Below are 21,345 nucleotides of genomic sequence, written 5' to 3'. Positions count from 1 at the left end.
CCACTTTGTATATATCGATCCCTTAGAAGCCAGTGGGATCTCTGTGTGAAGAGCTGGAACAGCTGGTTAGAAATTAGAAGTTCTTATCTCAGTGTGTTGATCGGAAATTTGTCAGAGGTGTGCAGAACATTGCTGATCAAAAGTAAAGATTTTCCTGGGTTTTTTTCTCAGCTGCAGGAGCACAATAAATACTGTTTTTCTTAATTATCAGGAGTTTTCATTTTTCATGGAGTCATTACATGATAGGAAGTGGAGAGACAGTCCATGTAACTACATATGGGAGAAGCAGTAGCCATAAAGCAATCACTGTAAAAAAAATTGAAATAGTATTTGTCTTTATTATTTTATCAGTTCAGCAATTGAATATGGTTTTAACAGGACAAATACAGATTTTTAGCATTTATTTTTTAAACAGTTCATTGAATTATGTTGTCTTTGGTCTCATGGTCTGTTTTCTTTTTCATGCATGCAAATTAGTTGACATCTTTACATTACTATCATGTACAGACAGCTATTTGTTCACTGTGATAGTTGCATGAAGTGTTGTTAAGATTTTTAAGAGCAATGCCATAAAAAACTTGTAATTGATGGCCTTCCACTTCATTTTAATGATTTAGAAATTCTTCCTTAATGTTGTAAGATATCGAATATTTGGGAAAAAAAGTACAAGCATAAGCAGTGCTTTAGAACTTCAGTTTGGGAGGAGGTTAAGTCAACATAAAGTGAAAGACATTTGAATTGGATTTCAAGTTGAAGTTCACAGAACTCCTTGTTCCTTTAGTACCACACTTACTGCATGTTTGATTCTGAGACGATACAATTTATTGAACAAGAAGCACATTTCACTCTAAAGAATGTTTGTTAAAGTATTTGACCAATATTTCATATAAATGGAAACATTAGAGATTAAACACATATGACCATTTAATTCAATAGAAGGCCTTTTAAAAATTTTCATCCTTCAGTTATGACTCTGGTTTACCAGATACCTATGTACAGCTTAGAAATTTTGGTTTCTGAAGAAACTGAGAAATAATTTAGGATTCTTTTTCACAGTAAGCATGGGATTCTTCAGCAAAATCCTAGTAGCTGTTTATACTCTTTCTAATGATGAGTTGCCTGTAATAAAGTAGATGAAGATGATGTAGCTAGCTTTAATTCCAAAATTACACATAAAAAATAAAGACATTATAAATTTTAAAATTTTGTAAATAAAAAAATGCAAGGAAAACTTTAGACATCTTTAATTCTATTATAAAAGCCATAAATGCCACTGTCATCAACATAGCACATCTACATTCAGTTATTAAATATATTAATAGTTAAGGATTTTGGTAGGGCTCTTTTGCTAATGACCTTCCTTAACAATATTACATAGCATAGGAATAAAATTAGTACATACCTCACTATTGTTTAAATAGTTACAGAATTGCAATGTGTGATGTGTTATGAGTTGTTCCTACAACTTAACAAAATAGTTCTTTCGTCATCTGATTGAAAGCTATTAAGCCTTTTAACTCCTAAAGTGGCATAACCCAACCCTAATTAGAATCTAGCTCCAGGTTAGTTTCATATCAGCTGTGTGCATATTACAAGTACGTGTCCTTGGCTGCCACGGGTATAACTGTAATTCCCTCCTCTGTAGCTTGCAAAGTTGACCTTCCTAGCTCACCTTAAATAAAATGAATGACATTTAATAAATCATGCAGGTACCGTAGTTTAAAAAAAATTCTTCTCATCTTTGCCCATTATATTACAGTGTGAAGTAGGAACAGGATATAAAAGAAGTGTAGTTCAAGGTTTGTTTATATATGAACTTTTAGTATCAGCAGCATTCAAGAAAACATTGTTTTTCAACAATATTATGTGTTTAAATGTATTGAAATGTCTATGAAAGAGCTTAAATTATGTGTCTGTATACTTAATAATGAAAAAAGTGCATTTAGAGAGGTATTCGTGGAACTTTAAAATAGGGGGTATAAAGATCTTGCTGAAAAGTTCTTTTCAGTTCATTCAATTGCATAAAATATCTTACTATATGTTAACCATTCAGATATCTTATAAATATTTCACATAAGTTTTGTATAGCACAAATTAGGCAACAGGCAAAATTAATAATACTTTGCAAAAATGCCCTGTATTGAGTCCATTTTGGAAATAGCAACAAAGATTTCAAGCTTGATTATCCAAAATTAGACGTAAGACATAACTACAGGCCTGTCAGCCTGACCTTGGTACCAGGGAAGATTATGGAACAGTTTGTCTTGAGAGCACTCACATGGCAAGTCCAGGACAAGCAGGGGATCAGGCCCAGTCAGCACGGGTTTACGAAAGGCAGGTCCTGCTTGACCAACCTGATCTCCTTCTGTGACCAGGTGACCCGCCTAGTGGATGAGGGAAAGGCTGTGGGTGTTATCTTCCTTGACTTCAGCAAGGCCTTTGACACTGTCTCTCATGGCATACTCCTTGAGAAGCTGGCGTCTCGTGGCTGGGACAAGTGTACTCTTCGCTGGGTGAAAAACTGGCTGGATGGACGAGCCCAGAGGGTTGTGGTGAATGGAGTTAAATCCAGTTGGCGGCGGGTCACAAGTGGTGTTCCCCAGGGCTCAGTACTGGGGCCAGTTCTGTTTAATATCTTTATCAGTGATTTGGATGAGGGGATCAAGTGCACCCTCAGCAAGTTTGCAGACGACACCAAGTTGGGAGGCAGGGTCGATCTGCTTTGAGGGTAGGAAGGGTCTACAGAGAGATCTGGACAGGCTGGATCGATGGGCTGAGGCCGATTGCATGAAGTTCAACAAGGACAAGTGCCAGGTCCTGCACTTGGGCCACAGCAACCCCATGCAGCACTACAGGCTTGGGGAAGAGTGGCTGGAAAGCTGCCCAGCAGAAAAAGACCTGGGCGTGCTGGTTGACAGCCGGCTGAATATGAGCCAGCAGTGTGCCCAGGTGGCCAAGGTGGCCAACGGCATCCTGGCCTGTGTTAGAAATAGCGTGGCCAGCAGGAGCAGGGCAGTGATTGTTCCCCTGTACTCGGCACTGGTGAGGCAGCACCCCGAGTGCTGTGTTCAGTTCTGGGCCCCTCACTACAGGAAAGACATGGAGGTGCTGGAGCGTGTCCAGAGAAGGGCAACCAAGTTGGTGAGGGGCCTGGAGCACAAGTCTTATGAGGAGCGGCTGAGGGAACTGGGGTTGTTTAGCCTGGAGAAAAGGAGGCTGAGGGGAGACCTTATCACTCTCTGCAACTACCTGAAAGGGGGTTGTAGTGAGGTGGGTGTTGGTCTCTTCTGTCAGGTGTCTGGAGATAGGACGAGAGGAAATGGCCTCAAGTTGAGGCAAGGGAGATTTAGGTTAGATATTAGGAAAAATTTTTTTACTGAGAGGGTTGTCAGACATTGGAATGGGCTGCCCAGGGAAGTGGTTGAGTCACCATCCCTGGAGGTATTCAAAAAGCGAGTAGATGGGGTACTTCAGGACATGGTTTAGTGGGCATGGATGATGGTTGGACTCGATGATCTTGAAGGTCTTTTCCAACCTAAATGATTCTATGATTCTACGATCAAAATCAGTAGCCTGTGAGAAATTGCTAGCACAAGCAGACCTAATTAGGCCCTAAGGCTGTATTCAGAAGTATAGTGTTAAATTACTCAGTGAAGCTAAAAGTTGGGAATTGGGATGGTTGCTCTAAGTCTTCTTTGTCCTACCTACGAGATCATGGGATCAGATGAATGATACCAACAGGTGAATACAGAACAATTATGCACTACTTTTCACAAGGACAAGGAAGTATTGCGTGAAATTACAGACAGACAGCTGACATAACATGTAAATATATTGAGGAACTCATTGCCACAAGACATTTTGGCAAAGACAGCATTAGTCTTCAAAAATTATTGAAGAGTTTTTATAGAGCAGAATTCCACAGATTGCTCTTAAGTTTTATGATCTGGATGTAATATCTAATTCCAAAAGTCCCTGAAATGCTCATTGCGTTAATCTCAGAATATACTATAGTAAGGATCACTGTGTGTATCTCCCTCTTTTTTTTTAATTCTTGCCTTATCTGCAACTGGTTCCACTTAGAGTTAGGCTGGTGGGCTGGATGGACTGATAATTATGACAGTTCCCATATTATAGGGGTTTTTTTCCCCTTAGAAGCAATTCCTACATCTGTTGGATTTATTCTTAATGCCCCAGTGAGATTTGTCTGAGATGATTTAATCAAAGGACCTGCTTCTAGCAGTTACATGGAACCAGTCATTTGAAGCTTACCAGCTAGTACAAAAGGAAGAAGATTCTTCACCTTGAAATAGGAATATTTGCCTGACTTCCTGAAGTGCTGTCATGTTGGATGGACATCTGTATATAAACGTGCAAATTAGTGTTGTATGGAATACAATACAACAAAAATTGTTTTATATTCACATAGGTAAGACCATTAGTAAACTAATCAGTATTTTTAGTAGCTGGCAGGATGAAATGGCATGGGCTTCACAAAGTCTAAATGCATGGGAGTATCTTGAAGTATTCTGATTGTTTTCAGCCATCTGTTATTTTTGTTTATGCATAAATATTGAATTCTTATCTCTGTGATAAAATGTATCATCCTCAAAGGTTTTTGATTCATTCATCCATTACTGCAAGTAGTTTTATATCTCTCTAACATGTCTGCAACTCATTCATCACTGTAGCATCTTAGGTGCTTGTACTAGCACTTCTGGTATGGACAATCAGTATTCCTTAAGTTTTATGTTATTATCTTTAGGATCTTGATAGTGCAATATGTAATTCTCTGGCTCAGTTATATGACTCTGAAGAGTTTAACTGCCAGATCCTGATAGTTGCTTTGTGAAAAATCAAGGCTAAGTTCAGAAAAGAAAGCAAGAAACGATAATTGCAGACATTCTTTTTGGCTTCAGTGATACAGGACTGAACACTTAAGGAACAGCTCATTCTATGAAAACTTTAGAAATGGGAGACTACTATATTTACAAGACAGCCTGGTACTTAACCTGAGATATAAACCAGAAATTTTATACTGGACCGTGATTAGATTTTGAGATACAGGAGCACATCTCGCTTCCTTAGCAATCTTAGGTGGTAATGATAATAGACTTCCTAATATACTTCCGAAAGTAAAGCGGGTCATAATCTATCTTCTTGTACCATATCAAGTCTGAGAGGCTTTCTGACCCTACTTTAGAAGATGTCTCCAGGGTAATGGAACTTGATTTTATGAAAATAGCAGGACAAAATTGTGTCAAATTTTATAATAATTCTCTCCCAAGTCTCATAAGGCTGTAGAATAACCTCAGAAATACTGCTGTCAAACCACTCATTTTATTTCAGGAATTCTAGCAGTTCATAGAGAAAGTGCATTCAATAGCTAGTGAGCTTGTTTCCAGTAAAATATTAGTTAGAGGAGAGTAGATCTTCCTCCATAACTCTTTGAAAACATTGACGCTAAAAGATATTAAAAAGCTACCTAGGATCTTAGTTATAAATCAGGGTCAATCTTGGTCATGGAGCATTTGCAATTACCTGTGCAGGTGGGGGGCAGGGGGGAGAGTCTTTCCCCTAGAGTTCATTTTCCAAGCAATCTAGGTAGTAACTCCAGCTCATACACCAAGAAAAAAAAAATCTTTAATTTTTGCAACTTGAGCAGACTGCTAAATAAATCGTTATGGTGTTTTCTTTCTTCAGTAAATTTTCATCCAAGGTGAAGACGAAGCCAACGTTTAAATCTTAAAATAGAAATAAATGAACTAAATGTCTATTGAATTCTAATAAAATTAGTGATAATTTCAATGCACCTGGCTTTTTTCATATACACATTACATTTCTAGTTACTGGCAATGTTGAGCTTAATACCACTGTAGATTCTGACAAACGGAGAGAATCAATAATGCACTTTTCTAAATTAGATTCTGCTACTATAAAGAAAGATCTTTACCTCACGCATTAATGTTTTGAGCCAGGTTTTTTGTGTTTCAAAGAAAAAAAAATGCTGACAGTGAATAATTCACTGTCATTTAAAGTGAGTGACCAACTCATGATTCTTAAAAGTTGACAGTCAGGACAAGAAATAAATAAAGAAGGGGCAGATACTTAAATTGATTGCATCTACCATTACACTGAAGTTAACAGAGCTGGTTTACTCCATCTGTTTCACTGCAGTCTCTGTTTTCTAATTTTGACAATCTTGGTTACACACAGGCAGCAGTCTAATAAATTAACTTTAGGGCATATGGGCACCTGTGAGATTGCAGCAATTATTATTGCAAAATCATAGCAATAATATGGGCTGTTCAATATGAGACCATGTAGAAAGCCAAAGTGATCTTAATTCAAAATAAAACTGATTTCACTCATGTTATCCCTGTCCCTTCCACAGAGCTAGATGTGGGAATGTAACGTGATGACAGAGACCACGTATGATCTGTAGAAGTGGGTGGGTGGCCATCTTCTTTGTGACACATACATCCCTAATTGTCAGAACCTGCAAATTGGTGTGTGGCCTGTCTCTGGTCATTGTAGTGTAGAGCAATCCTTCTGTCAGGAGTTGGTCATAAAGGGACTTCCTGGAGGGGAACCATTTTGGTTTCATTCGCTTTACAGTCTGTTGCTTTCTTTTTTTGGCTCACGCAGTAACTTCATTGATCCTCACAGGCCTTGTCATTAGCTGCAGCAGTGAGTAAGGTAGTTCATAAATCCACACAGCACTGAAACAATAACCAGCAGACACAGCAATCAGTCAAGGGAAAGAAAGGACGCACAGGGAACAGGGAATCGATCACACATTTCAAAACCAATGTTAGCACCCTATTTTGGCAAGTTTAAACATAAATGCATGCAAGTTGCTTCAAAATAAAATGAAAACACTTCCTACAATTTTAATAGGATGGAATTTTAGAAGTCATTTCAGTGAGTCCTCAGTTTCAAAGCTTTCCGTGTAATGGCCCATGACAGCTGAGAGAACAGGTTGATACTCTTCCCAAGGCCCGACCCCTGCTGTGGCCAATCTTTGCCTGCAGCGCATCCCAACTTCCTTGACTCCGCATCCTGTTAGTTGTTTCTAGTTAAGATGGGATGTTTTACCCCTTTCAGACCACTCTTGTTTCTCTGAAGCCCCTTTTTAACTGTGTGTCTTGACTGTATGCCCTCCAAGTGTAATAAGTGAGGGCCATTTTCTCTCCCTTGAACTCCAGATCTGTACCTGCTTGATGGTCTTTACCAGTATTGTCTGCAGTTTCCTGCTATAGTTAGTGAATCGTTTTTTGTTAAAATGCCTTATATTCCCATTATATACTATTATGTTCTGTAATATTTAAACAATTCTGTATGCAACCAGAATCTTTTGTTATTTGGCTGTTGTGACCATAGTGCAGCCTTCAGTAAAGAGGTAAGCTCATTGCTGATCTGTCTTAACATTTCTGCTTACTGACAGAATGAGGTGGTCATTTTTTTTAAGATGTAAATGTATCAATTTAGCTGTATCTTAGCCTTGGTTTGTGCAGTGTTTGCTTAATCGGTACCCTGTAGGCACTGCAGAGAAGTTTGATGACATGAATATAATGTTCTAAACATGAAAAAAAAAATTACTGATTTGAGGAAGAAGAAAAGGAAAAAAAAAATCCAACAAACAAATGTGCTTTTATCTGCTCCAAGGACAGTTTGCTTTTGCACTTGCTATGCTTCCCTTCCAAAGCACCAGCCTCTCCTATGGAGGTCTGGTAATGAACAATCTAGCCATTTTTATATTGATGTTTGTCTGATAAGAGTTAATTTCTTTTTTTTTAGGAATAACTCCTGAAGTTTGAGAAGGGTTTGCTTCTGATCAGTTCTGAACAAGTCCTGATTAAAGTATCCAAAGGGATTCTGGCTTTCAGTAGTCTGCAGACTGCTTTTTGCATTTAAATATTTTCCCTAATGTCAGTGGGGACTTATGTTCAAACAAAAAAGAGAAAATGACCATCATGTTTCTGTGGATATAAAACTGAGAAATATTTTGTTATGACTGTCCAGCATCTCCAGCTTAGTTATCTTGACATATCTTACAACTTTACTTGCAACTTCTTATTTCCAAAATGCAGTCAGCTTGTGAAAATAAGACACAGTGCTTTAAATTAATTCATCAAGCTGCAAAAATGAATGGGGCAAAAGGACAATGCAGTGGTTTCCTAAAGCCTGTGATGGAAACTGGATGATAGGGGAACATAAGTCATTTGGTAAGATTTAGCTGCAGTCTCAGGAATAAACCCTGTAATAGTTTCTTAGAAAACTAATGGTTGTGTTTTATTGTATGGTATTCTAGGTCTGTATGTTGGAATAGATGCTGCATGACATTCAAAAATGTATAGAAACACAATTATCTGAGTAGAAAAAGTGATTGTTAAAAAGATGGATGGCACGTTTAGGAGGATTATTTCAAGCCACTACAGCAGCATCAATCTGCGAAACAGCAGAGTTTTAGCTGTAATAATTATTGTTTCTGTCTCCCCTCTCATTTTTATTGTGAGAGGACAGAAAAAGCTTTTTAACAAGACAAGTGTGAGTTTCTAGTTTTAAAAGGATTCTTTTTTAAACAACTAGTGCTTAAGGGAAAACAGTCTAGGAATGAACAGTATCATTTTCCCCTTTGCTCCCTTCCCCCATGGCTTTTCCTTTAAATATGATGGAACCCTAATCTGTGCTCTTTAGAGCAGAGGTAATGAAATTACAGAAAGGATGTGAAAAGTATCTGTGAAGGTAAACTAATACTTTCCATTGTGTAAGCTACAGATATACTGCCTGAAGACACATAATATGAGAAAGTTAAAGGAAAGAAATCAATATGAGGAAAGATTTTATTTTTCATTTAGGTTTTAGAGATCCATTTGGCAAAGAGTTACTTAAAAATATGCTTAGGTCCATTTAATTCATCGTTAATTCATCTGTATTTTCGAGATCTCCAACATGCCAAATAGATAATTCATCTTATGCAACTGCAATATGCTTATTAAGCCAGAGGGATTATGCCTAGCATTTCTAATGCAGAAAGTCCTGGGTTTGATATTCCCTGCTGATAGGGATATTTGCATCTGTGCGTCCCCTGTTTGTTATCCAATGCTGCCTCTAAGATGTCAGTTTACAACTGTTACCATGACACTTCTGATGAGGTTTGTTCCAAAGAAAGCAATATAATATTCTAGAAATAAAAAAGACAATTTTTCTAACATGTTTTCTTGTCCACTCTGATATTTAGCATTCTGTAGTATTAAACATTTAACAGATAAACCAATTTTTTATGTGCTTTTAGGAAGAAAGTGGGCCTTTTTCAGCCCAAATGAATCTTACTTTGGCTTATTAATAAACTGACAATTTGAAACAATAGAATTAATTGTTTTCCAGAGTGTCTGTACGTATATTCGTGTCACAGACAGGCATATTTCCAAGCACTCAAGTCAGATACTTTAGCCTTAGCAGTACCCACAGATGCACATCTGCTATACCTCCTCTACACATCATGCACATGATGCAAGTGATCATTATGTATCCCTTTACAATGACTTTCAGCCATCTGGCTAGTTCTGGGGTGTTGTTTTTCATTCTGAGATTCTTGAGAGATGTGACCCTGCTGCTTTTTTGAGGCTGTTGTCTTTTTATTTTCAGGAATCCCTCTTTTTCTCTCTATTTAATTTCTTTTTTATTTTTATTTGGCCTGCTTTTGTCTTCATCTGAACAGTGAGCTCAGCCTTACATGTTCAGCTCAGAGCACAGTGAGCTCATCAATCTCCTGCCCTTTGAAATATGTAGGCATGCTCCCTATTGTGGAATTACTTCAGTCATTGAACCCTGCAGGAGAATTTGAATTTAGTATTGACTACTTTAATGGGCTGTCATTTGAGCCTACGGCTCTGTGGTCCCTATTTCACCTATCCATTAAAACAGCCTTATTCCTGGCCATTATCTTAGCCAGAAAGACTGGAGAGATCTTGGCATTTAGTGGTGCATTTTGAATCTTGATTGTCTCAGGGAATTACACTTCCATTGTCTGTTTCTCAGATCTCACCCATCCTTGGAAGGTTGACACTTTAACTGATTTGTCATTAGATGGATATTTGCCTTTTGGCAGTCTCCAACTAATTTCTACCATGGAAGTAGTCCTAGAGTGCAAACCGCAAGACCCAAAGACATCTCATTAGATAGTTGATGTATCCTGAGTGCTTTGTAACTATTAAATAGAAACCTCCCGATAGAACCAGGTATGCTCTCTGAGGATGTGAATGGCCGGTATTGCTTCTGTGAAAAAGTATCTCAAAGTTCCAGCTGGGATGGCTACTGAAATTTGTTCTTAAATTTGCCAGGTGACATGACTTGACAAATGTATGTAGGTGTGGTATAGCCTTGACCAATCCACACCTTGTACCCAAATGTCTGACCACATCTCTGTACTTGCATCTCGGAACTAGACACTGCAAAGGGTCATCCCGTAGTGTGAATCTACACGTTGACCGATCACCTGAAGAAAAAAGGAAGGCTGCTCTCCAGGAACTGGATGTTCTTTGAAATATCCGCATGCACAGTCACACCTCACGTTTCTCTTAGAGAAATTAAGCTTTTGTATGTTATGCTTGTCTTTTAGCAAGAATCCTTAAAACTTTTTCATTATTTGAGGCTATAACAAAATGTATCTTAAATGTTATGTCTGTGTGGGTGACAAATTTCATTATGCTTCCAAGTTGCCCCTGTGATTTCAGTTGAACATCTTTATCTTCAGCTCTTGTTGTAAGCTGCTGCACACCATTTAACAGTTGTTGAATTTCACTTGAGGCAGCTGCATATTAGTGGTAAGTAGCCCAATTCTTGTAAGGTACTTTACATTCCTTTAAGATGAAGGATACTACATAAATATAAATCATCAGTCTGTTCATGTAACTCTGCTTTGTACATGCTGCTTGTATTTTTTTTTAGTTTCCACGGGTATGCAGCAAATGTGTTCTATAGATGCATCTGTTCTAGATGTTCAAGAAAGAATTCAAGTAAACTGAAAAATAACATTTTCTGGTCATTTACCTCTCAAATATAACTGTTTTATGAAATTTCATTTAAAATAATTGGATGGTTTGTGAATACCTGTTACCTAATTAAACTTGGAGATAAAAAGACATTAAATGGATATATGATTGAGCTCCGAGCTTTCACAATACTGCTTCTTTTAAAGCCAAATAAAATGCTGCATGCATATTAAAAATAATGAACATGATATGCCACCACCAAAGCTGATGACTTTTATAGGAGATCAATGTTAATTGGTGTCTTGACTTCAGATAAGATCTGTAGAACAGCTTTGATGAGATGCTGCTCAAAGCCCAAATGATGTTTGTGTTTTACTCACTTTCAGCTGAATTGAGTTGATTTTCCCAGTTTTATAGCCATAGCTACAAATTCATCTTTGGTTTTTATATAGCTGTGAGAAAGATGTTGTTTTGTTACATTAAAAACAATTGTTTTAGACTTCAGAGTAGTAAAGCAGCTTTTCTTACGCTTGCTTGTGTATTTATGGTTTTTGAATATTGTCTTATTCAGAGTAGTCTTGACACCATCTGGGTTGGTAGGGTGCTAGGAAAGGATCTTTCAGGGTCATCTCCTGCAGAGATGAAATTTCATTTAAAACTCTGGAATTTGTAGTCAGTTCAACCAGAGGTTGGACACTGACGTGTATCAGAGAGAAAATGAACGACTTTTCTGCAAGATTCTACTGGGATGTTACTCGACATCCTTAGTGAACAGACAGGGTTTGGTTGAGGGCTGATTGATGGTTCCACATCAGTCAGGTGTGGAATGCAAATACTTCCTTTTTAAAGTGGTTTCATAGATAGTATTTGTTCATCCAGCCTTCAGTTAGGTGCCACCAGAAGACGTAAAGACCCTGTTTGTTTCATTGGCTTTCCACCTTGGTCTCCCTGTTTCCTTCCCCTTCTATAATCCTCTGTTTGTGTGTGCTAGCTTCTTAATATAGGAGCTGTAACCCTCCTGACCATGTCAGTCTGGCACCCTGTCAGGAACCTGTTATGTGCAAATGACCTTCACACTCTTAGTAACTTTACCCTAACTTTATAAAGTATGTGTTCCACACAGGAGAAACAAGATGAACACCAGTTTAGAGAGAATGAGTAACAATGGAGCTGAGAAAATCTGGGCGAGAAGTGGTACTATGCAGCAGCATGTTCTGCTGACACTTTGTGCTAAAGCATGCAAATGTAAATTTTTAGATGCATTTTGGAAGGAGAAAAGCTGTCTTCAAAGAGCCAACCATGGAATTAATTACTCATTAACAGGGAGTCTGCAGCTTTTTGGTCTTCCAAATACTGAAAAAAAAAAGAAAAAATGTATCTGTTTTTCACAGGAGAATCCCTTCAAGGAAAGGATTGTGGAATCTTTCTCAGAAGATGGAGAGGGAACCCTCAGCTTCAATGATTTTGTGGATATGTTCTCTGTGCTCAGTGAAATGGCTCCCAGAGAGCTTAAAGCAATCTATGCCTTTAAGATCTATGGTACTGTATTGGGATGCTTTTGTATGCCTTTTTTGTTTGGAGTAAATGAGTATGAGAGTTGTTGGTGATCTTTTCTTTGGTTCTTTTATTGTTTAGATTTTAACACAGATAACTTCATTTGTAAATCAGACTTGGAAAAAACCCTCAATAAGCTGACCCGAGAAGAGCTAACAGCAGAAGAAATCACTTTAGTTTGTGAGAAAGTGATAGAAGAAGCTGACATGGATGGTGATGGGAAACTAGGATTTGCAGATTTTGAAAACATGATTTCCAAAGCACCGGACTTTCTCAGGTATTGTTTTAAGAAAAAGATAGTCTCTTGCATATTTTCAGGTATTTTTTTAAGATATTGCTGCGTAGTGTAATACAAGAAATGTCAGACATAAGTACTTTACCAGAGAGCTGACTAGAGGATGACTTCTTACCCTAACTCAGTTTATTTTTCTAGAGCATATTCCAGTACTCTCCTAACCTGAAGACTAAGAGCTCAGTGACTTTTATCTCCCTTTTTTTTTTTCTTCCCTGTTTGTGTGGTTTGTTCAGGAAAATATTTTGCTCTGTTATAAGCTCAAATTCATATTGTTCTCAAGCCTATAGCAAGGATCCATGCTGTCTGAATAGGAATGTGTGTAAATTAAAATGATTAATTACCGCAGTCTTTCTTCGATCCACTGTTAATCAGGGGTTTTATTATAACTGATATTTTTTATTTTTGTTGCTGTTTCTTCCTAATAATCTGTAGATAAAACCCAGCTATCTTAAGACAGTTTTTCTTGCACACTTCATATCTAAAGAGATCTTTTGAAAAGGACAATGACTTTTTATTTTTACACATTAATAAAACATTCTACTTAAACTTATAATTAAGGCTGTTACTTAAGTAATACAAGGATAGACCTTCTTTAAGAAATGACAGAGAACCAGCCAGCAGAATAAGATACTCCTAGACTGGGAGGAGTTCATATTTGAATCTTAAATCCACTGGCAGAGTAGGCTGAAGCTAAAACCTAGGTCTAATTTCTCCCCAAATTTCAGTGGTCTGGGTTAACTATGTCTGATAGTCAATGCTTGATAACCTGAAAAAGTTTTTTCATAAGCTTTGTTTGTACATATTGTTGTTAAGTTAGTAGTGTTGCTGTTTGTCTGGTGATAATTGACAATAACACTTAAGTTCTAACGTCTGGGAAGATAAATAATCCAACAATTGTCTGGACTGCAAGAAGGTATACAGTATGATTGTAAATTGTTTTGGGAATGTTGGAATTAGTAAATTCTAGTTTCTGCAGACTTGTGTCTCCTGATTAGTTGGCTGATAACTGAGAAGGAGTTTAGTTTCAATTTTTTGCTGCAGTTAAGGCACAAAGACTGATTCATCTATGTAGATTTTCTGATGTCTGGAAGGGTGCGGAATTATTTTGCATCTTTCTGTGAAGTGGAACACTTAGAGACACTTTTTTACACAGCTGCCTGTTTGCAGGAAATTGGCAGAAACTTAATCATCTTTCAGTCACATGTTGTTGAATTCTGCCAAAGGATTCAGAAGTTACTGAGGAAGATTAACAAAGCTCACAGTCAGACTGATTGAATAAACTGTATTTTCACAGGAAATAAGTATAAAGGTTAGGATAGAATTAAGATAGGTCAAAATTTGGACTGGTGATCTTAATGCTAATGGTGTTTAAGAACCTCTAAGTCTCCTGCAGAGCCCAGAACAGTTTAATTCTTTCATAAATGAAATTTCTGAGGAAAGACATTATAACAAAATGATTCTACAATAAAGCATGAGGACGTGATTCCTGTGAACCCTGAGAAACATCAGCATCTCGAGAGGATATGCTACAAAGTTAATGTGAATGTCTTTTATACAGTAGAAACATATCGGACATTCCTTGACTAATCAAGTGTATCAGCGGAAACTCTTTTCGAACAAGACACATATCATTGTTATGGTGAGGCTGAGCTGAGTAGGTATTGTAATATTTTGTTTACATATATTTCCAGCTAAGAAAATGTTTTCTTTATACTGTTATCCATATAGAAGCTGCTGGGGTCAGGGAGAGTTTCCTTTAATCAATCAAAAGGCTGTACTGTACCTACAAATCTGGTAGAGAACAGAGATCAAACGTGAAGAATTGAAGGCAGATCTGAAGACTCAGCAGAAGCTGTAGTTTCAGAAGTTTCCTGTGCCATGACTGACTTTACTGCTGTGTTGTAGAGGCTCGCAAACTGCTGACTGAGACTTCCAAGCTGAGGATGCTGTGCAATCCAGTCATTTCCTGAGAAGGTAGCAGAGAGGAATATTTGCCACTGTAGCCATTGGAATGACTGTCATAATTATTTTTCTTTTCCAAGTTTGTGATGTTTTGGGAAACTGAGGAAGTGAATGGAAAGACCTGAGTGCTGGGTACTCAACAGGGCAAGAAAATGAGTAAAAAGGGATGAAGTGAAAAGTACAGAGCTTGTTAGGGATTAGGTAAAGAGAAAATAGGGAGGGATCACTGACAACACTGATAATCTCAAAGGACAAGGCTACCAAGTATTGGAAGACTGATCATCCAGTTGCTCAGTTTAAACGCATATACTTTGATCTGTGTTTGTGAAATGGTGAACTCATGTTATCAAGATGTCTCCTAAATGTTCAAGATGGCAATGTGTATATTTTAGGCAGTTTTTTTCCATCCTTGGCTTCAAGGGAAATGGTAACTTCCCTCTCCTTTCAGGTCCGGGAGATTAGGTGGGTCACAGGATTCAGCTGTGAAGTCCTCAGGCTTAAGAGCTCCTGATGTGACATGACCTAAAGAAGGGTTTCCTTCCACCTTCTAGCTGAAACACTGGTTTAGAGCCTCTGACTGTTAACTCAGCAACATGTTTTTTTAACCTTTGAAGCTATATGGCAAAATGAGGGTGTAAATGGAAAAAGTCTCAGAGCCAAGAAGAGAATGTGTAGTTTCTCTGATTTGGTTTCTGTTTCAGCCAGAGTTAACAGCTGCAGGAAAAGGTGACAAGGTCATGAGACCATTTCTATCCAAACCAATCTGTAGAAGACTTGATACCTCTCCCTTATTATGGTTTACTGTTCATTTTGCCTGTAAAGGTATTTTATTTTTCGAGGACATTCTTAGTCATATTTTTGCTGTATGCACTGCATCATAGACTTACATATTTAATACTGAACTTCCTGATCTGAGCCACTTACTCTCATTTTTTAAATACTGTGTAAACGTTGCATTCTAAAGGGAGACAGTGATTTGATTTTTGGAATGGGATCCATTGAATTTTAATGCCACAGTAGGTACACCAAGATCTGATTGGGGACTGAATCTAAACCAGTGCTCTCTGATAGTAGCCAATGCATGCTAGCATGTGACAGAACGTGTGACATGGAACAAGAGTGCAATTCCTGTAGCTGATCTCTCACCACAAAAAAACCAGTTCCTATTCATTGAGTTGAATTATACCATAACAGTCTTCAACACATTACCTATTCACTGAATGAAACAATGCTTTCTTTTGTCTTTCTGAATTTATCTCCAGCTCAATTCATGGCCTCTCATTTTCTTCTCTTCTGTGTCTTCAGCCGTAATGGTCCTCTTAAGTGATAAGCATAGGCTGCATGCAGCCAAACTGAAGACAGGGCTGTGCAGTTTGACCATGTGATATAATACAGAACATGCAAAGCACAGGAACTGTCTTAGTAGTGGATTAACAACCCTATATGCCAGTGGTAAACTTATGCCTGAAGTATCTTCTTAATATTGTAAAAAGATATGAAAACATGTTTTCATCTAAATAAAATTGTCCTTTTTGAGATCTTCAGCAGATGCGTGGAAGAAATACCAACCCATCAATGTCCAGAGACAGTGATAATTTCATTTGGTTTTGCATATCTCCACTTTTTGTGCCCAACCAAATGCATTCCAGACTTTAAATTTAAGGAAGCCTAAGTGCCTATTGATTGATACTTTCAACTGCTCAGCAGCTGTGAAAATTAAATACCTAGGAACCAAAGCAATAGCCACTTTTGTAAATGATTGCTAGTGAGCAATTGGAGATGGTAGGTAACTGCGGTTTTTGGAGACTTTGCTGTGAAGCTATGGGCAGTCAACACTTCTGAATATCTGATCCCAGAATACCATACTGGCACCTCGTATGTGATCCTTTCTGAAAGTGTTGACTAACTTACCAGACCCCAGATGATTTTTATTTGTAGTAGAGGATTTCTTATTCTGTTCTTTGCCTTTTCCTTCCACCAAAAGCCACTTCTTCACATTGTAAGAGTAGGGAACTTAGGATGCAAGGCAATTAGGTTTTATCTCTGGCTCTGCCATTGCTTGAGCAGGTGATGTCTGCTAAGCCATAGATCGTTTTGTTCTCTCTGCTCTGTTACATGGGACCAGTGCTTACCTGACTTCTGACAAACATTGAGAACTCTTATAATATGAACTATCCAACTGTAAAATCTCATCATCACTAAAATGAGGTATGAAATTACTGAGGAGGAATACCTTTCTTACCCTGTTTGTGGAAACCTTTGAAGGCCAGATTCCTATAACAATGTACACTCTGTTTTTGAAGTGCTTTTTTCACACAGCTCAGTATGTTGTGTTTTTTTAAGCTGTCATACTATCATGCATACTTAATATATACAGCAGGCATTAATTTTGGCACCATGATCCAGCTTTGACCTAGTATGAGCTAAAGTTCGTCCACTGTATGTTGACTGATTTTCCTTATCTCATCACTCATTTCTCAAACCTTTACTTAATGACCCTGTGTAGGTTTAATCTCCTACAGACAGCCTTTGCAAGCTTTGTACTGCTGTCAAGCAAATGAAGATGCAGTAAAGTCTGTTGCTTGATTTGCACTGCTGTGGTTGAGGAATTTTTTTAAGACTAGAAGAAAACACTGCTAATCATTGACCAGGGAAGAAGATATGCATTTTTGGCTGTTATCCCAGAAGCTTGAGTAAGCTGTAAATGATAATGACAGTTGCTAGTTCAGAAAATTTGATCCCAGTAGGTTTATTTCACTCAAAATTGCTATCATTAAGAAGGTGCTTGTAGTTTAATGGAAGTATTAGCAGTCTGAACTGGCATTAGCTAAGCGTTCTGTTCTACAAGACTGGTTACGTTTTCCACAGGAAATCGTTTTATAAATCATCCTGGAAGCTTAAGCTTATTTGAATGCCTGAGGGTGAAACATACTACAACAATTTGAAATGGAGTTTGAGAAGAATGTGGCATAAGTAACACCTGGATGCTGCCAGAACTAGACAGAGAAACAACAGATTAAACAAAAATATGTCTTTGGAAATGCAGTATTTCTGAAACTTTTGGGGGCCTTTACCCATCTAACAGTTGATGTTGTGACTCCAGTCCTACTTAAAGCTGAAGTAACAGAAGCTCTTTTATAGGAAATGTGCATCTCATAAGACCTGTCCCAACGTGCAGATTATGTAGTTCTTAAGGACCAAAATTAGAGCTAGTGACAAATGGGCAAGAGATGCTTAGCAAGAAAACAGTGGAAGGGCGTAATTTTTGTCAGTATTTTTCACAGAATATTTCAGCTGCCTCTTAGTAAAAAGCTTAATCTCCGAAGTCCAAAATGATACTCTGATAGAAATACAAAAATTTCCAATAAATATCTTTCCAGTGAAGTGGATTTGGATGTGTTTTTTTTTAAGAAGACATGCCTAAAATGTTTTCACATAAAATGCTGTGGATTTTTAGTTCCTAGGTATTTCCTATGTGGGACTTAAATTTTCACGAGTTTCGATTAGTATGGGGCTCTAGTCATTTCCTGAGTTGTGAACAAGGTGTTTATAATTCTTTTTTTCTAAAACCTTAGTGCTGGTAAGCAATTTGCATCACTGTACGCTTTCTTTCATGATACTTAGGCTAGTATGCCAGACTGCTATACATCATATCTTTCAGTGTGACCTGGGTTGAATAAACCCCTAGATACAAAGTTCCTAGGGACCACTGTGAATATAAAATTTTATCTCCTCCAAACACATACCACAGAGCTTCCTTCAGTGAATTCCTGATTCAAATCAAATAGCTGTGATTAAGTTAGAGCATTCTTTTTGTAAAACAAAATCCAAAAACTGTACATCCGTAACTCTTCAGACTCATATATTCCAAACCTTTAAAATTTTCTTTCGGTGTAGACATCAAAATTATAGTTTTTACATACAAAAATTCTGATTTCAGTCAAGAAAGAAAGAAATATACGGTTTATACTGTCGTGACATTGAACAGAGATTACTACCTAGAGAAAGTGAGCTTTCAACATGCCCTCTTTAAATTCTCTTTTACTGTCCTGCTAAGATGCTCAGCAGTTCTTCTGAAAACCGATGGCAGTAGTAAGGCATGCTGCTTGCCTGTATCATAATGCAAACAGAAAGAAGATAACAATCAGGATCTCTTGGTCCTAGCAAGAGAAACAACAGATTTATCTGCTTAATTTGACTTGTTTAAGAACCCAAATGCTGTGCCATAGCAAAAGTACCATTGGGAAACGTTTAGCTCTGCTCTATATCCGATAAACAGGTCAATTTATACTTGATTTAATCCAGTGCTGAGCTTGGCCCCCTGAGCTAACATTTTCAGAAGATGGAAATTTCTCCCAGAATGTTTAATTCTTTCTGAGAGCATGAGAGAAGAGATTCTGATTCATTACACAGCGCCTTCCTTTTTGTACTTTAAGAAAAATGTTGTGTGTAATGACAAATGTGTTTATATCTCTTAATCTTTTTCTTTCCTTTGCAGTACTTTCCACATAAGAATCTGAAGAGGTTTCTGTGAGCCAGTGTTAACAGAACTTACTTGCCAGTCCAGCCTTTCTGAATCTCAGGCACTTTGGGGGCTTTTGTCCTCTAATTATGGCTTCTTAGAACTCAGCAGAAAGTACTGCAATAGTTCTGGTCCACAAGGAGACAGAAGCATCATGTGATCTACAGGATATTTGGAACAGTCACATTTTTATCTTCACTGCTGGCCAAGCACTCTGGCAGAGATGGTTGGTTGTTGGCTTGTGGTTTTTCTTTTTTTTTCTTCTTTTTTTAAACAGGCAGAATGAGAAAGTTATTAAAGGTATTTCCACATAGTTTTTATATTTATGAATATTTAATACTGCTCTTTAAAAGCGCAAAAAAAAAAAAGATGATTGACAGAAAGATTAGCTTTGGTGACTTTTCCGAGAGTATTTGGAAGAAAGCATGGGCCTTAAATAATGAGATGCCTCTATCACTGTGTTGTACAGCTGGGGATCTTGCATGGAAATTATCTTGGGTGAAAGAACTGCAGTCAAGATCAAGCTCCCAGTGTTGAAGACAACCACATCCCAGGTTTGCCTTTCAGTCACTGAAATGGCAGTTGCTGGGTTTGGTGCTTACCTTCAACCAATACTTTATGGATCGTCATGTCCTTATGAAACTTGAAATAATTGCCTTTTGTATATGATAACTACATACATGATTCATTTCTTCCCAAGATAAATGTTAAAAGTGTGTCCTTATTCCTAAAAGGGGTCCTGCATTTACTCATTCTATGGGCTGATAATGTTGAATGGAAGAATATGATCATCTGTAACTCATGAAGAAGTTAAAGAAGCACAGAACTACTACCAAGGACATGAAAAGACATTTTCTTTCTAAACTAGCTATGCAATCTTTCCCATAAAATGCATGAATGCAGCTCTATATTTCTCTTCCCTCTCCAGCTGGAAATCAGCTAGATTGATTTATTATTGTTTTTTTTAATTCCAGTATTGTTTAGGTACTGGGGCCTGAAGACAATCATATGTGTATTACTGTTCTAACAGTCAATAGAAGGGCTCTGTCACTTACACGGCTTCTGTATCAAAGTCATCACAATTAAAACTTTTGACGCATTCTGTTGTGCTTTGAGAATTTTTGGGCTAAGCACATACTAATTTCCTTTCTGGTCATTATTCCAGTTACTGTGAAGTTAAGTCTTTCAAAGGGTGAAATGTGTTATTCTTACTGAAAAAGTTGTTAAAGTAGAGAAATTAATCTTTTTACCATTTCCGTAGGGATGATGCTGCTTATCTACCTCAGAACCTCTTATGTATGGTGAGCTTGCAATGTAGCTTGCTGTTCAAATTTACACAGTATGCATCAAGAAGAAATATTTATCTAGCGGTATGGTTGTACATTAAAAGTGTTGATGGAAATTCTGGGTATTCAAGGTATATATAGGTATATACCTATATATAGGTATATAGGTATATATAGGTGTATATATATATAGGTCTATATCTTAGCCTTGTCTAAGATAGTGTAGTGAAAATGAAACTTTTATGTTATTACTAACATTTATTTTAAAAAAATTTTTTAGAGTGATCATATTCGGTGATGTTTATAGCATTTTAATGCTTCCTCCTACTGGTTTCTGATTAGATAAAGGAATTGGAGCCTGAATTCCCTCTGATTTGTTTACCCAAGTTAAAAGTAGCATAAATCAATCCTGATACTCACTTCCGATTGAGTGAGAAGAGATTCAAGCCTCAATCTTTTTCATTTCAAGCAGATTAAGTTAGATGCATTGGTTGATTCAAACAATTTGCAAGACATTGGCATTAAGAGAGATTACGTTAAATTTACTTCCTATTCATTGAAATATCAGCCTAATAGTTTTTTATTTCTTTCAAGATACACATTTACTCTTGAAAGCCTTGTGAGATGTGTTTTTTCTGTCACAATTAGTATGTATTGTAAAATAGAAGTTTGCAAGATTCTGGATCAGATTATTCAGACAAAAATGATCTGGTGCTGATGACATAGGTC

General features: G+C 37.4%; 1 protein-coding gene across 3 annotated transcripts in view; it reads left to right on the top strand.

Annotated features, from left to right (window-relative positions):
- CIB2 (calcium and integrin binding family member 2) overlaps positions 1–20,430 on the top strand; it is a 56,813-nt gene extending 36,383 nt beyond the window's left edge. For all 3 annotated transcript variants that reach the window (XM_052807550.1, XM_052807549.1, XM_052807551.1), the window contains 4 exons: positions 12,389–12,536; positions 12,633–12,828; positions 17,331–17,501; positions 19,307–20,430. In XM_052807550.1, the coding sequence (XP_052663510.1) occupies positions 12,389–12,536; positions 12,633–12,828; positions 17,331–17,394 (408 nt within the window). In that variant the 3' untranslated portion in view covers positions 17,395–17,501; positions 19,307–20,430. The remainder of the gene's footprint in view (positions 1–12,388; positions 12,537–12,632; positions 12,829–17,330; positions 17,502–19,306) is intronic.
- The last annotated feature ends 915 nt before the right edge of the window (positions 20,431–21,345 follow it).

Source organism: Harpia harpyja, chromosome 14, assembly GCF_026419915.1.
Source record: "Harpia harpyja isolate bHarHar1 chromosome 14, bHarHar1 primary haplotype, whole genome shotgun sequence".
Classification (NCBI taxonomy): Eukaryota; Metazoa; Chordata; class Aves; order Accipitriformes; family Accipitridae; genus Harpia; species Harpia harpyja.
The sequence above is the reverse complement of the archived record's forward strand: the minus strand, read 5'-3'. Positions and strand labels throughout refer to the sequence as shown.